The sequence below is a fragment of the Lagopus muta genome, chromosome 5 (assembly GCF_023343835.1).
Source record: "Lagopus muta isolate bLagMut1 chromosome 5, bLagMut1 primary, whole genome shotgun sequence".
Taxonomy (NCBI): Eukaryota; Metazoa; Chordata; class Aves; order Galliformes; family Phasianidae; genus Lagopus; species Lagopus muta.
Genome location: NC_064437.1, coordinates 52,711,652 through 52,726,741, shown reverse-complemented (window position 1 = coordinate 52,726,741; position 15,090 = coordinate 52,711,652). Strand labels below are relative to the sequence as shown.

General features: G+C 60.4%; 3 protein-coding genes across 14 annotated transcripts in view; all 3 read right to left on the bottom strand.

The window, feature by feature from the left end:
- Positions 1–1,206: 1,206 nt before the first annotated feature.
- On the bottom strand, positions 1,207–5,693 carry PYROXD2 (pyridine nucleotide-disulphide oxidoreductase domain 2). Of its 2 annotated transcripts, XM_048945388.1 has the most exons (17): positions 4,641–5,693; positions 4,348–4,367; positions 4,064–4,157; positions 3,919–3,992; positions 3,686–3,832; positions 3,439–3,583; positions 3,266–3,327; positions 3,080–3,177; positions 2,813–2,954; positions 2,588–2,722; positions 2,434–2,506; positions 2,198–2,354; positions 1,962–2,116; positions 1,766–1,872; positions 1,567–1,687; positions 1,361–1,463; positions 1,208–1,274 (listed from the first exon to the last, which is right to left on the bottom strand). In XM_048945388.1, the coding sequence occupies exons 1-16, from the start codon at positions 4,768–4,770 to the stop codon at positions 1,375–1,377; spliced, it is 1,749 nt and encodes a 582-aa protein (XP_048801345.1). In that variant the 5' UTR covers positions 4,771–5,693; the 3' UTR covers positions 1,208–1,274; positions 1,361–1,374. The 2 variants fall into 2 exon arrangements, with proteins under 2 accessions (XP_048801344.1, XP_048801345.1); XM_048945387.1 differs by having other exon boundaries at positions 1,207–1,463.
- Positions 5,694–5,809: 116 nt separating this feature from the next.
- Positions 5,810–10,265, bottom strand: HPS1 (HPS1 biogenesis of lysosomal organelles complex 3 subunit 1). Of its 2 annotated transcripts, none has more exons than XM_048945385.1 (18): positions 10,113–10,265; positions 9,888–10,025; positions 9,674–9,816; positions 9,379–9,487; positions 9,015–9,175; positions 8,831–8,933; positions 8,644–8,748; positions 8,462–8,531; positions 8,292–8,359; positions 7,666–7,833; positions 7,419–7,595; positions 7,286–7,353; positions 7,082–7,204; positions 6,944–7,008; positions 6,706–6,851; positions 6,460–6,573; positions 6,284–6,366; positions 5,810–6,004 (listed from the first exon to the last, which is right to left on the bottom strand). In XM_048945385.1, exons 1-18 carry the CDS (start codon positions 10,215–10,217, stop codon positions 5,842–5,844), a joined length of 2,109 nt encoding a protein of 702 aa, XP_048801342.1. In that variant the 5' UTR covers positions 10,218–10,265; the 3' UTR covers positions 5,810–5,841. The 2 variants fall into 2 exon arrangements, with proteins under 2 accessions (XP_048801342.1, XP_048801343.1); XM_048945386.1 differs by having other exon boundaries at positions 7,286–7,347.
- A 111-nt stretch (positions 10,266–10,376) lies between these two features.
- Positions 10,377–15,090, bottom strand: part of HPSE2 (heparanase 2 (inactive)) — an 85,153-nt gene continuing 80,439 nt past the window's right edge. For all 10 annotated transcript variants that reach the window (XM_048945393.1, XM_048945397.1, XM_048945391.1 and 7 more), the window contains 3 exons: positions 12,003–12,148; positions 11,138–11,284; positions 10,377–11,065 (listed from right to left, as the gene is read on the bottom strand). In XM_048945393.1, coding sequence (XP_048801350.1) covers positions 10,900–11,065; positions 11,138–11,284; positions 12,003–12,148 — 459 coding nt within the window. In that variant the 3' untranslated portion in view covers positions 10,377–10,899. The remainder of the gene's footprint in view (positions 11,066–11,137; positions 11,285–12,002; positions 12,149–15,090) is intronic.

Below are 15,090 nucleotides of genomic sequence, written 5' to 3'. Positions count from 1 at the left end.
TGAGCCTGCTGCCCCCTGCCCAGGGAATGAAACCAGGACCCTAGGATGGGACTGTCCCCCCACCCAGCATTCACGGCACCATGGGGCTGGCCCCCAGCCAGGAGGAACATGAGGCTGCTGCATACATCACCCCAAAAGGACCCCCTCTCACGTGGGGTGCTGCAATGGTGCCAGGACTTGGGGTGCACAGAGAGCAGGGGAGGGGGTGTGGGGGTCCCCAGGCGCTGCCGCCCCCCATTAGACATGCAGACAGGGGATGCCCCCCACCCCCCCCAGACGTGCGCTGGGAGCAACCATGGGATGGGGCCAACCACGGTCCCCGGAGCAACCCGGCGTGGGATGGGGATAAACAGGAAGCGCCCGTGCCCTGGTGGTGGCCACCGGCCGGCCAGGAATGTGCCAGTGGCCACCGGGCTGTTTGTTTGGAGTGAAAGCAGCCGGTTCCTGCCGGGAGGAGCCAGGAACAACACGGCCGGGAATAGCCCGTGAGCTCATCGCCACGTCCCGACAGAGCCAGCAGCACCCCGGCACCCACATCCCCACACACGGCACCGTCCCATCAGCTCTCCCCTGGCTGCGGCCATGCCCTGACACTCCGTGTGAACGCGGCACACCGGGGCGTCCCCCCTTTTGTCACCCCCGGGTTACAGCAGGCACCAACACCTGCAGCCGGTGACTGCAGCAGATAAAAATAGGGCTCTGCAGCAGGGCAGCCCCGTGCGCGGGAAGCTGTGGGCAGCGGGGCGGGCGTGCGGGGCTATTCTCAGAGGAGTGCGGGACTATTCCTGGCCGGTCAATATTGATTCAGGCGGTTCAGGTGCAGCAGCACAGCCCGGAAACGCCATATTTAGGGCCCGGCAGGAGGAGAGGCCTGGAGCTGAATCGGGAGCATTGTCCCCAGGAGGAAGAGGGCAGGGAGAGGATGTGAGCTCTGTCATTGCTGCGCGTGGCTCTCAGCAGCAGCACGGGGCAGGATGCTGGGAGCGCGGCGCACCCCAGCAAGGGGCTGGCTGTCCCCATTCACCACTCTGTGACACGTCTGTGCCCGACACAAGCAGAAACAGTGTGGGCGGCCCTGTACAGCCCATTCTGGGGGGCATAGGATGTGCTCTGCACTCAGGCCCCAGGATATCACAGCCCAAAGTGCACAGAGAGCTGCACAAAGAACCAAAAAACCACAGAAAGAGCTATAAATGCAAAGTCCATGGCTGGGTTTATTTCTGTGGATGTCACAGGATGACACCTCTTGGGACTCCGCACCAGCTTGTACTGCCCTGTTCACAGGGGATGCTACATTGTATGCTTGGCTTGCAGCATGGATGGGAAGCAGGGGCCACTGGAAACAACTGCAGCCACATGCCTGTGCAGGTGAAGTCAGTTCCACCGCTGCCACCGCAGGCGCCTGAAGTGCCTGAGGACCACCTGGGCTGCATTGCGTCCTGCTGCGCCCATCACACCTCCTCCTGAAAGGCAGCAGGAATGGGGCCGCACCACAGGTCTGTGCCTGTCACGTAGCCCTATGTAGCCCTATCTTCCCCCTGCAGCCCCATTCTCAGCCTTGCTTACCAGGGTGGGCTCCACTCCCACACAGGTATAAGCCTGGGACTGGGGACTGGTAGGCTGAGTAGGATGGTGCTGGCCGGGTGAAGTAGAGCTGGTCCAGGGACATCCCTCCGTGAAAGATGTTCTGCAAAGAGAGCCCATGTATGCGCAGTGTCTCTTCCCCACAGGAACGATGCTCAGAGCCCAACCCACTGGCACCCACCCCTCCAGGCAGCCCGAAGATCCTCTCCAGGTCAGGTGGTGTCAGGATGTCCCTGCCGATGACGGATGCCTTGAAGCCTGGGGCATAGGCTTCAATGCAGTCGAACACTATGGAGGAATGGAGGCATTGGTGGCTCTTCCCATAGGCAGGGACTGGTGCTCCAGGCGTTATCCTGCTCCATGTGTGCTTTACACACCTGTATCTGCATAAGCATTCCGAGCCTTCTCATCCCAGGGCTGCCCATCTGCCAGCTCATACGGGGTGTACTGGGTGAAGAGGGACACAACGTGGCAGCCTGGAGGGGCCAGCCCTGGGTCCAGCACTGAGGGAATGCACAGCTCAATCATGGGCCTGGGGGAGTGAGAAACAGCCACAAAACATCCCCTAGCACCACCAGGGCAGTGGGCAGGGAGCAAGGTAGGCACCTCCTACCTGCTGGAGGGGTGCCCTTGGGCAGCCTCGGTGTAAGCCTGGTGCAGGAGGTGTGTGCCCTCGCAGTTGAGGTGGATGGAGCAGCAGTGGTGGGGCAGAGGTTGGTTGTCATGGGTGTTGGGGGCAGCCAGGAAGCTAGGGAGCCGGTCTACCGCCACTTGGATGGAGATCATGGGGTGCATAAGTGCTTCAAGCATGCCTGACAAAGGATGGTGAGGGTGGCTCCTTGTCCTTACCATTGATTTTGGTGACAGGGGAACGTGTGTCAAGCTGCTGGATCCGCTGCACAAAGTCCTCTGGCAGCTGCTCCTGGGATGGAGAGGGCACTGCGGTGATGGGGTGACCCAGCTGGGATGTGACCCTATGCCAAGTGCTATGGTAGCCCCATACCTGTGGGGTGAGCTCCAGGAAGGTGAGCTGGGGGGAGGCGTTGGACAACACCACTTTACTCCTCACCTCCGTCCCGTCCTGCATCACGACGCCCTGTGCCTGCCCATCAGTTCCCAGCAGCACACGGCACACCGCCTGGGCAGAGGTGAGGTCACATCACTCAGTTAATCCCCACAGCCAGCAGCAGACATCCCACAGCACTCACCAAGACCAGAAACCCCATACCTGCTCCGTAAAGATGTGAGCACCATGGGTGGCTGCTGCGGAGGCGATGGCTTGGGACAGGGCCCCCATGCCCCCAGCCACGTAGCCCCAGGCACCACGCTGCCCCTCCAACTCACCCATGATGTGGTGCAGCAGCACATACCTGTGGTTAGCCAAGGGGATGAGGTCTGTCCCCTGTGTGTGCCCCCATGGCAAGGATGCCTTTATGAGAGCTCCAGTGGCCAGCACACAGAGTCACAAGACCCAGGGAAGGGATGGGACCCTCACCCACTGCCAGGGGTGTGGGGGCTGCTCATGGCCCCAATCACTGCATCTGTTGCCAGAGTGGCCTTCAAAGGTTCTGACTCAAACCAGTGATCCAGGATCTGGTTCAGAAGACAAGGAGAAGCTCAGGGGTGGACTGTCTCGATCCCCATGAGCATGCAGGGAAGTGCCACTGCTGCTAGCACATACCTTGGAGATCGGGGCTGTCAGTACCTCGTAAAAGTGGGGCAGGTGCCGCCCCAGTGCCAGCCCTGTCAGAAAAGGCAGTTCCAGGACCAGTATGGCTGCACCAGAAGGTGGCCACCAGTGCCTGGGGCTGGGCCAGCCACCATCAATATGGGGGTCCCCATGTCTCCACATACCTGTCTGCAGCAGGGGCCACAGGGCACGGAGCCTCTGCAGCAGGGAGCCCTGCCCTAGGGCAGTTGTATCTGCAGGGGGGACATCCAGCAGCGGGCTGATGGCAGACAACAAGCACCCCATAAACACCTCATACTTAGGGTAAGCCTAAGCAGGGACAGAAAGTGGTCAGAAGGAGATATTCCACCATGCGCATCCCTACTGCTCTGCTGGGCAGGGGGGCTCCTAGGCCAGGCACTGTCCCCGTACCTGAGCATCCTTCTGGGAAAACTGGGCGATCTGCTGCTGGGTCTGGGCCATGTCATGCCCCATCAGCAGGGAGCGGGGTGGGTTCCTGTCCTCCAGCAGCGGGGTGAAGGAGTAGGGGTCCCGTGGCAGCACCCTCAGGCCATGCCGCTGCAAGGCATGGGGTCAGGATGGAAACTGCAGGGATGGCAATGCAGCAGGCTTGCCCTGCCAGCATGCCAGGAGGGCAGCAGTACCTGCAGCTCCAGCTCTGCATAGATCTGCGGGCGCAGCAGGCTGAGTAGGTAGGAAGCCCGGGAAAACTTAAAGCCTGGAGAACATGGGGTGGTGAGGCATGCACAGGGTAGGTAGCGGCAGGAGGATGTGGTGCACGTGGGGTACCTGGCACGATCTCCTCGGTGACAGCCGCGCCGCCCAGCACATGGCGTTTCTCCAGCACGGCTGTGCGCAGCCCTGCCCGCTGCAGGTAGGCAGCCTGTGGGGAGCATGCGTCACACTGCAGGTGGCACGCATCCCTTTCCTGCACATGGTGACCCCATTCCCTTACCAGGGAAGTCCCTGCTTCCCAAACCTCTGTAGGACCCCCAGTCCCAGTGCTTCCTGTAGACCCTCCTCCCAGTGCCGCCCCCGGGGATGAAGGTGAAGGCTCTGTTATTGGTACTCACTGCCACCAGCCCGTTGTGCCCTGCAAGGAGAGAGGGGGGTGAGCCAGGGTGGCCCCATGGCATCCTGCCCCACACAGATGCAGAGCACCCAAATAGCGAGACTCTGGGCATGAAAATGCAGGCATCAGCAAGCTTCTTCTCCATCCCTACATTCCCAGGCCCCACACACCTCAGCTCTGCTCAGACCCCCGTGCCAGCAGCACACCAGGGAGCTGCAACACATGCCCATCCATGCCAGACCCACATACAGCTAGGGGCTGCCCCACATGCACTAGTTCCTGGCCCTGTGTTACCTGCCCCGATCACCACGGCATCATATTCTCTTTGCAGCTTTTCTGTGGTCCTGCTATGAGCCAGGCGTTGTCCCCATTGTCCATGGACAGCACAGCCTGCACCCAGGCCTGCACGGAGCCTGGCCAACATTTCTGTGCTGTGCTGGTAGCTCCTGGACTTTGCTTTCACAGCCGTGCCTCTCACTGAATTTCCAAGCACGGGGTAGGGACAGGGGCCCAGGGCAGGGGACACCTTGGCACAGGGGCTGGACAATGCATCTCAGGGCTTGTGGGAAGTCTGGGCAGGAGACGGTGCCTGCCGCTGAAACTCAGCCAAGCTTTGCTTGGTAGATGTGTAATGACTGGGGAGGGTGGGCACAGTCCCACGTCAGATTCTGCCTGATGCCTGCAGCCCAGGGAGCGTGCATGGATCCACAGCAACTGGCTGGGTGGGCGGCCACTGAGTGCTGCAGTGAAGGGGACTGCAGCCCCTCCATAGCAGCTGGGAAACGGACAGCCTAGGATTGGGCTTGGCTCTGGCCCCAGAGCTTAGCTCAGTGGGACAAATTCCTGCCCAGCAGCACAGGGCAAAGGCCCTGCCATGGTCCAGTGCTCCCCAAGCCACAGTGCCCAGCCCCAGCTATGAGAGACACGTGGAACCCCTGGAGCACAGAGAGCTCAGAGTGCTTGCACATGCACCAACAGCAGCTGTGCCTGGAGGACACATGAACTTCCTCAGCTGCACCACGTGCTGGCACTCAGCTCAGCACCAACATGCCCAGCAGCTGCACATGGGCAGGGGGTGCACAGGATGCACCCCACCTTCCCAGGCTTGAGGACCTCAAAGCTGCAGCCCTGTGTTTAGGGGTGCAGATAGGGGACACAAGGCGTAGTTTGCAGTGCAGATTGGCTATGATGTTTTGTTCTCTGGCCAAAGCCAGGCGGCGAGGCCAAGCCAACACTATAAATCCAGCTTTGGAAATGCACTTTTCAACAACCCTGTGATTTGCCAAAAAGCTCTCAGCCCCACTCCCAGCCTGTCCCAGGAGGCTGCTGGGTGCTCGCCAAGAGGGAGAGGGGGAGAGCCGGGCAGTGCAAGCCCTGACCCGGTTGCATGACGGCGAGGCTGCACGTGGCTGCCTCCAGGCACAGCCCAGCTCACGCGCACCCCCTGAAGAAGCAGCACGAGGAACACCCACACCCGCTTTAATCCCAGTCCAGCTCAGAGCAGGGGGATGCGGGAGGGTTCCCAGAGGCGCTGGGCCAAGTTGCAGGCCTGCTGGACCACCAGCTCGGATGGGATTATGCCCAGATGCACAGTGAGCAGCTCGTAGCACTTCACCACTTCTGTCTGCTGGTTCTTGCTGTAGTAACGCAGCAGCTTCCTAGGAAGGAAAGGCAGGGATACTCTGCAGGGTATGGCGCTGGCTGTGCCCCTTTGGAACCAAATTTCCCTAGGAGGCTTCTGGCAAGGACATCCATCCCTGCTGGCCCACAGTCACAGCACCAGGCTGAGGACACAGGCTGTGCTGCCCAGATGGCACTGTAGCACTGGTGCCACTCTGCTGCCCTTGGTTTCCCCAAGCACACCAATGCACATGGGATGCTCATTTCAGCACGTTCCCTGTTATCGCTGCCCAATGACAGGCCTGAGGACTGCTCACCTGTAGTAGTCTCCTGCCAGCATCCCGATGGGCACAGAGTCATCAGAGAGAACCGGCACCTCCATCACCTCCAGCTTATAGCCCTGGGGATGGATGACAGCAGAGGGCAGGGTTGTACCAGGGAAGAGAGGGACAAGGAGCCCCGTGGTGTGGGCAGAGGGGCTCAGCCCACTTACCAGCTCATTCTCAAACCAGAGGAAATAGGAGCAGCAGTAGTCACCATCCTGCAGCATGAGGGTCGTGTAGCCCTTCTGCAGGTACCGCCGGGCCAGTGCAATCAGGGACCACACCTAGGGGAAGGAAGGCAATCCACACCTGGACACAAACCTCCATCCACTGCCCCTCCCGTGATCTGAGCACAGCCCTCAGCACCTGGAACCATAGCAGCCCGGTGTCAGGCCCAGGCACTGCAGGACCACTACCTTGCTCCTGACAAATTCGGCGAGGGGCCCCTTGCCCAGCTCTGAGCTGGACTTCTCTGTCACACTGAGCGACGGTGCCATCATCTGTCCAGCCGTGCGGTCGACATAGATGAAGTGCACCAGGCCAGGAAAGTCCTCCAGGTATGTGGGGCTGGTTAAGGGTGTCCAACCACTTTGGTACCCCGTGGAAACCTCCCTCTCTCCCTCTCACCCCATCCTGGCCACAGGGACGGATATGACACCATGGTGATATTGCGCCTGCTCTTCACCAGCAGGAAGTCTCGCCAGTCCAGCAGCTTCTCCCTGCGAGCAGAGGTGCAGTGAGCAGCTATGAGGACCCCCCGCTGCAGGCAGTCTGTGCACCCCTCAGCCTCACCTCATCAGTTTCTGGGCTCGGTCCCGCAGGCCCTGGGACAGGCTGTGGCTGGTGGGGATGAGGAAGAGCTGGCGATATACAGAGCAGAGCTGTCGCTTCACAGTGCCCAGCACATGCAGCAGCCTAAGTGGGAGGGGTCCAGCTTTGGGGTCTGCATTCAGGCAGAGCAAGGATCCCATATTCCCCAGCTGCCCTCATACTTACTCCAGGTTGCTCCCAGCCTCGTTCCGGGAGAATATCTTGTTCTTGAATTCCACCCAGGCATTCTGCAACTAGAGATTGGGCTCAGTTCAACTACAAAGACAGCAGGATGAGGTCCATGCATTCCCACACTCACCTGCATGTCCTGTCCACTCAGCTTCTTCACAAACTTATCCATGCGCTGCCGCAGCTCAGCCAGGAAGGGGTGGGCACGGGGGGCTCCCACCTCCTGCCCCTCTTCCAGCTTCTTCTCCAGTACCAGGAACCCATCCAGCAGTTGGTGCAAGGTGACGGCCACGTGGCTCGTGGGGCCCTGCCATGAAGTGGAGATGCAGGTCAGGCAGGAGCTAGCCCAACCCTGCTCCCCTCACCTTACAGCTCACCTTGGTCAGCAGAACGAGGGAGATGCCAGGCCACAGAGGGAGGCAGTGCATGGTGTGTGGCAGTAACAGGCAGCTGCCATCCCGCAGGTTGGCCTCCAGGAAGATCCTTCTGGGGTTTGAAGCTTCTGGGAGCAGAGGGCCCAATGTCTGGAGCAGGTCCTCTGCCATCTGGGCAGAGAGGAGAAATGTGCAGCCCCTGCATCATCTGAGGGACGTGGTGATGGAACCAACATCCTGAAAGCTGCAAGTACCCCACAAGAGCAGCAGACAGAAGGGAGGCTGCCTGCAGCCAGCAAACACCTTTTGCAGAGGCCAGCAAATGCTTGCAGAGTAGTGCAGGGAAGAAAGCAGCCCAGAAACCCTGAGGCAGCAGAGGGAGACACCAGACTGCTTTGAGAGAGCCTCAACCCTGTGCCACTGACATTGATGGGGATGCTGCAAGAAGTAACACAGAGCTGACACACTGTCATGCACAACACAGGGGATGTGCCACATGCCTCCACAGGCTGGGACACTTGTAGCCATAGCACAGCAAGGGAGATATAGTGAGGACCAGAGATAACAAAGAGCACCAAGACAGGCTGGGAAGGCATGGATACAGGTGGAATCATGTCGTCCATGCTTACCTGGACATCTGCAGCATCTGCATCTCCATCACCCACCAGCTCAAGGCTCTCCGACCAGCTCTCACTGCCTGCAAGAAGGCAGCAGCTCCACTCTCCCTGCCAGTCCCCCATGCAGCTCCAAACCTCCTTGGGGCAGGGGAGCCCAAGGCACTGACCAACCTGGCACTCACCTGTGCTCTGTCTGCCTGGCGAGGGCTCAGGTGTGTAGTAGACTTCAGGTGCAGAAAGATCATCAGTGTCCTGCCAGCAGGAAGGGCTGGCTCAGCTGTGCTGTGACTGCAGGGCAGCACCACCAGCATCCCAAGCTGCAGCTCCCAGCTTTGCAGCCCCTGGGGCTGCCACCCACTCTCACCTGATCATCTGACTCCTTCTCTGTAGCCCCGTGGGAGCTGGGTTTGCTCACAGGGATACTCTCACTTCTCTTGGGTCCTTGTGGTAACACCTTCCCTGCTGCGGGCTTCCAAGAGGAAAGATGGAAAATCAAAGCCTGACCTGCAAGATATTACACCCTGGGACAACCCAGCCCACTTCCCCCACACCTGTGGGCCAAGCTCCTCCTCGGCACTCTGGCTGGGATACAGGTCCTGCACCAGGAGGATGAGGGTGAGCAGGTCAGCAGGGCGGATGGAGCTGGCATTGCGGCTGTGGGATGGAGAGCAAAGGGGTCAAGCAGGAGGGCCAGCAGCTGTCCTGGGAGAGTGCTGGAGCCAGGACCAGGCGCACCTGGAGTAGAAGGCCAGCAGCTTGGTGTGCACCAGGAGGAAGGCATGTCCCACCTCATCCCCGCCACGCTCAGGGCTGGCATTGATGTGCTGTACCACCTGCCTCTCCAGGAACTCGATGCACTGCTCACACAGCTGAGGATGGATCAGCCGCTCCACCGCCTGTGGGGTGGGTTGGGATGAGGCCGCTGAGCCAGGCAGATGCAACCGCACAGCGCCAGGGCAGGGCTGGGCTGCTCCTTGCATCACAACCTGGGGGCTGCCCAAAGATCTCCACCAAGAGTCCTTCTCCAGGATGCAGCATCACCCACTGCCAGCCTGTAGGAAGCCCTGGGATGTGCTCAGCAGGTCCCAAGAAACATTACCTCCACAGCAAAGCTCTGGTCCTCCTCCCGCAGGCGGATGTATGTCTCCAGCAGCCCCCTCAACAGGCTCCAGCTGCGCTCCCGCCGCTCTGAATCAGCTGGCCGCAGTCTGCAATGGCCACAGAGCGTGAGCCAGGCATGAGATGCCCCAGATGGATGGGCATTCCAAATCACCAAGGCAAAGGGAAAGGAGAAGGGAGTCTCACTGCCAGGGGGCACCAACTACAGGATATGCTCCCATCCTCCCATCTCGGCAGCTCCCCCAGCCCTTGCCGGTTGGTGCTCCCCTGCTCACTCCTTGCGGATGAGGTGGGCATCGAGGGCGACGAGGCCGCAGTGAGCCTCCACCAGGCGCCGCAGCACGAAGAGCGTCCTGCGCAAGTCGTCCTCGCTCTCCGTCCCGTCGCCGTTCACCGCGATGTACAAGCAATCCCCGAACTGCAAGCGGCAGCGGGATCAGGGCATAAGCCTCGATCGCCCCCCCCCCGGCTCTCCCGGCCCGGCCCTACCATGTGCAGGACGTGGAGGTGCCGCCCGCCTTCAGCCCTGAAGCAGGTGTAGGTGTCCGACAGCTTCTCCAGCAGCGCGGTGCAGGAGATGATGAGGGGCGCGAACAGCGTGTTGAGGCTGTCCTCCAGCGCCGGGCCCTGCGGCACGCACCCGAGTCAGCGTCTCCGAACCCCGTGAGCCGACCGCCCGCCCGCCCGGGGCCGCCCCGTCTCGTCTCACCCCACCTGCGCGGCGGTGGCGGCGGGCGGCCGCAACCGGCGGAGGAAGGCGGCATCGGCCCAGTAGAAGAGCAGCTCGGCCGCGGTGCTGGCGATCAGCACGCACCGCATAGCCCTGCCCGGCCCCGGGACCACGCGACTCCGCCCGCCCCGCGCCGCTTCCTGCTCCGCCGCGCGTGACCGCCGCGCCCACGCGCGCAGCGCCTCCGGTGGCCCGGCGCGGCTTTGCAGCGCGCACCCGGCCGCGGGGTGCTCCGCTCCGGTTCCTCTCTCGCCCCGCTCCGGTGCCGCCCCGCGGCGAACAGAAGAGGCGGGTGCGGTGGGCAGCGCAGCTTTATTATGCCTCGCGTTCCGTCGCGGTGCGTCCCGGCTGCTCCAGCCCGCACCCTCCGCTCCCGCAGCCTGAGCCGCCTCCGCCTAGCACGGCGAGGAGCTCCCCGTCACCGCGGGCCTCATTAACTTAATTACCAACATTTACAGCCGAGGCCCCGCCCGCGCGGCTCCCCCCGTCCCACGGCGTCCGGGCAGCGCTCGCAGCGGCAGCAGAGGGAGCTGCTTCCATGCTCGCTGCGAGCTCCCCGCACGCGGGGCGGGCCCGGCCCCGACCCTCCCGGTGGAGCCCCGCAGCCCCGCCGTCAGTGCGCGGGGCGGAGCGGGCACGGGTGGGGGCAGAGGGTGCCGAGCTGGAGGGCGTCCGGGCTTTGGGGAGGAGGTGCGATGCGGTGCCCGCGCCGTGCTGCCGAGGAGCGGCGCGTCCCGGGGAGCGAGCGGTGGGTCCGTTGCGGGCCGCGGGCTATCGGTAGCGGCAGGCCAACGCGTTCACGTTCTTCACCACGTAGAAGCTCATGGTCAGCGGGGGGATGACCAGCGTGCGGCCGGCCCGCAGCGGCCGGGGCTTTAGCTCGGGGAGGGTCCCGTCGTCCACCATGGCCAGAGGCTGTCCGTTGAGCTGCACCGACCTGCGAGAGCGGAACAGGGTCAGGGCGCGGCGCCAAGGACGGGGTGGTCCCCAGCGGGAGCCCCGCGCTTACTTGGAGTGCAGCCCATCTTTGCCGTAGGGCTGCAGCAGGTACTGGTGGACGATCTTATCCCGCAGCGTCCCCGCCAGCTTGATTTTCTTCCGGGAGCGATGCAGGTTGATGATGTACAAGGTGATGGAACCTCGCACGTAATTGTGGCTGCAAAGGGGAGAGCGGGGGCTGAGGGGTGTGTTGGCATCTGAGAGCATCACCCCTGGAAAAGGGTCTGGGGTGAGCGTGCAGCCATCCAGGTTGGACATCATCCTCCGCAGGGAGATGTCACTTCCCCATCGTGACAGCTTCCCAATTTCCCCTGCTCTCCTCGACCAGGAGTGGCACTGCTCGAGGGGGACACTGCAGCTGGGGGCAGCCCCCCCAGGACCTTGCAAGGAGGAGGCTGAGAACTGAGGGAGCTCGCTATGCGAGTGGCGTCTGCCCCCGCCACCCGGGGCACCCAACTGACAGCTCCAGACACTGATCCTCTGTCCCTGCTTAATCAGACAGCCCCAAACAAAGGCTATAAAGCACTTTGCACCTGTCAGTTACTGGACAAGGTTTCCTACCGAGCTGGAGGCATGTTGAAAGCATCTGGACTGTGTAAAGAAACAGCCTCTCCTCCTCCACAATAGCAACTTGTGTCTGCAGAGGAGGTGGCTGCCTCCCCCCCACCCCCCACTGCTTGCTGGGGCGCTTTGAAAGACCTTATCAGTAAAACAATGAGCAGGCTGGGCTCCTGGGCAGGTAACCTGACCGACCGGGGGCCCCTCGTGAAATCCACCCCCTTGATCTTTGCTGCCGGGGCTGTCCTGCCGCAGTCCCCGTTCCCAGGCGGGTGCTACCCCACAGCCCCCAGCTTCCCTCGCTGTGCATGGCTCACTTGTGGGAGCTGGTGCAGTGGGCGTAAATGCGGAGCTTGTCACGGATCACCCTGCCCGGCCGGGGCTTCCTTTGCAGACCGGCCACGTGGATGGCCAGCACCTTGGGTCCGATGAGCCGCTTGTACAGTAGGGACAGCCAATAGTCCTGCAGGGCAGAGAGGACAGTCAGCAGCACCAGTCCAGGAGAGTCTGGGCTGCCTGTGTGAGAATATTCCATGCCAGGTGTCTGCCTTGGGGTGAGCTTTTATTTTTTGGCACAGATCAAGCTAAAATGGTGTAGCTGTTTCCAGGAAAGAGATTAAGGAAGGAGTACATGGCTTTGCACGCTAAGAGACACCGATATCCTCTAAAGGAGCTCAGGCCATGCAGCTTGGTGGAAAGCAGCACGGATGCTATCTCACATCTCATGGACCCACACACAGCCATGCTGCAGAGCCACGCACAGCCCACATGGAACAATGACACCTTCCACCCCATTGCTGTGCAAGGCTGGAACCCCTCGATCTATCCCATGCTCCCCACTCTGCTGATGGCACATTGGCTCTGGAGAGAGCCTGGGGTGCTTCACTCCCCAGAGGTATTTCTCCTCCGAAAGCCGCCTTTGGAGCTAAGCACCCATGACCATAGCGCAGGGAAGCCAAGTATTCAAGAAATAGGAAATGCTCAGCCCCTGTGCACATGCGTTAATGATGCAGCCTTTTAATTACGTCACCGCATACTATATTTTCCCACAGGGCACGGCCTCGCTTAGCACACAGGATGGGCCCCAGGCCCCGGGGAGGGAAGCAAGGCTGTGCACTGCTGGCAGCCACCGTCTGCAGGGCCCCCCCCTCATCCGCTGCAGAAGCTGGGAGGTGTGCGGTAAATGAAGCAGGGTTGTAGGAAGGGAGGGGGCATGCTCAGAGGGCCGCTTTGCAGGACGGGGCTCTGTCCTTGTTGCCGCAGCAGCTACCAGCCAAGAGGAACACCCATCTGGTTGGTGCCAGCAGTGCCACTCAGCCTGCCACAGGGATATCCAAACCTGCTTCCCACTGGCTGGGTCATCTTTGGCCAGAGGGCTGGGGGAAAACCTCCTGCCCTCCTCTAGCTGCTTTTGGCCAAGCCTGAAGATGGCCTCTTAGCTCCCTGTTAGATAGCTTTTCCTTGCAGCACTGTGGAGTTTCTTGCTTTCTGTGTACTTTTCCATCAGCAAGATGCTGGTTTTGCTGGCAAATTATGGGAGTGATAGATGCTAGAGGACTCAAAGGGAGTCCTTGGGGACTTGGTGGCCACCCTTCGTGTTCCATGTGCTCTTGGTGCTCCCCTAAAAGCTGTGGCTTAGCAGATCCGTCAGTGCTACCAACTACCTTAGCAGAGATGTTCAGAGCAGTGTGGGGACCAATGTGTCCCTTCAGCATCTGCATGAGAAGAAGCTCAGTGATTTTACCCTTCTTGGCAGGCAGGGTGAGCTCTGAAGCCTTTCTTTCAAGAAGGATGTGGAAGCACCAAAGAGAGTTCAAAGCTGGGCCAGAAAAATGACCCAGGGGCTGGAAAAGGAGCCTTTTGCTGCAGCCTGGAGGAACTCAAGCCATTCAGCTTGCTGCAGGGAAGCACTGAAGACAGCTGCAGCTTTTCGCGTCATCGCAAGCCTGCTTGCAGCAGGGGCCAAAATCATGTTCCTTGCAATAAATTACCAGGAGCCAGTGACATCGAGTATTTGGATGATGAATTGCACACGCATTCAGCATGATCAAAACAAAACCTCTGGGTGTGGGCACTTCCCTGGCTGCTGCAAGGCTGTGAGCCCCAACCAAAATCCCATCAGGGCTGCTGGGCACCTGCAACTACAACTTGCTTTGTCTCCTGTTCAGATGGTCACTGAAGTGGGAAGTTGGGTCTTGACACCCATATCTGAAAGCAACAGGGTGGCTTTTTCCCTGGCTGTGTCTGTTTCCCTGTCTCCTCCACGTGTCCTCGTGACCACCTTGCAGCAAAAAGCCACAGCCCGGAGCAGAGCACAGCTCGATCCAGCCCAGTCACAGCAGGACCAGGGCCTTGGAGCTGCTGAGAGCTCCTGTGGTGAGCCATTATACAACCATAAGGCTAGAGGAGGAATAGCAGAAAGGAATCTGGTCCGCTATTAGTCCCTGGGGAACCGAGGGAGCTTTCTTGCTTTAATTACTTTGCAGACCTATTAAGGCTGCTGCTACAATCCTCGGCGGGGCTGCAGGCACCTGAGCAGAGCAGAGCAGGAGGTCCCTGGCTGGGACGGTGGATTTGCAGGCAGGAAGGGCCATGGTCTCACGGGAGCTGATCTGTGGAGCTCAGTCCAACCACGTCTTCTGTGTGCTAGAGGGGAGAGCTCTCCACCAGACGGGGAAAGGCCAGAGGGTCCCGCTTTATCTCCTTACATGTTTTAATTCATCACAGGAGCTTTTAGAAGCTTAAGCTTTTGGAAAGGCAGCTGATTAGTCAGCCCTTCAGACAGCCCCGCTAACCACATCTCCTGCCTCCAGAGCTGCTACAAAGCGCTCAGGAGCATCTCCCTTGCTCCCTCCTACAGGCAGCAAAGCTACTTTACAGCCTGCCCAAGCCTGTCCAACTGCACACACGAGAAGAGGTTGCTGTAGCCAGGAAACCTAAGCCCCAGACCTTCAGTCTCTCTATAAACAGCAGGTAGGTGGGCACTCAAGGTGCATCCACAGTGCCCAGCCTGGCAGACCCTGGAACTCTCCCATACCATCCCTAAGGCACACACAAGTTTCAGCAGCCTGCTCCATTCCTGCACCACAACCTGCATTTTGACTGCCTGAGCAACCCTTACTGAGATAAGGGACCCGGTTTCTCATGTCCCACAGGACAGAGGAGTTTTATCCGTCTGCTGAGCCCTGTGGCTTGTTTTTGGCAAAAGCTTCTTCCAGTGACTTGGTTCTGCAGGCCCGGCGGGATGGAGAACTGCCACTTCCCATGGAACCTGTTCCAGTGGTTAAACATCCGCACTGTTAACAGTCTTTATTTTCAGCTTGAATTTGTCTGGCGTCAGCTTCCAACCAGTGGTTCTTGCTCTTTCTTTTTCCACTAGATTAAAGGATCTTCAGCATCCAAGGC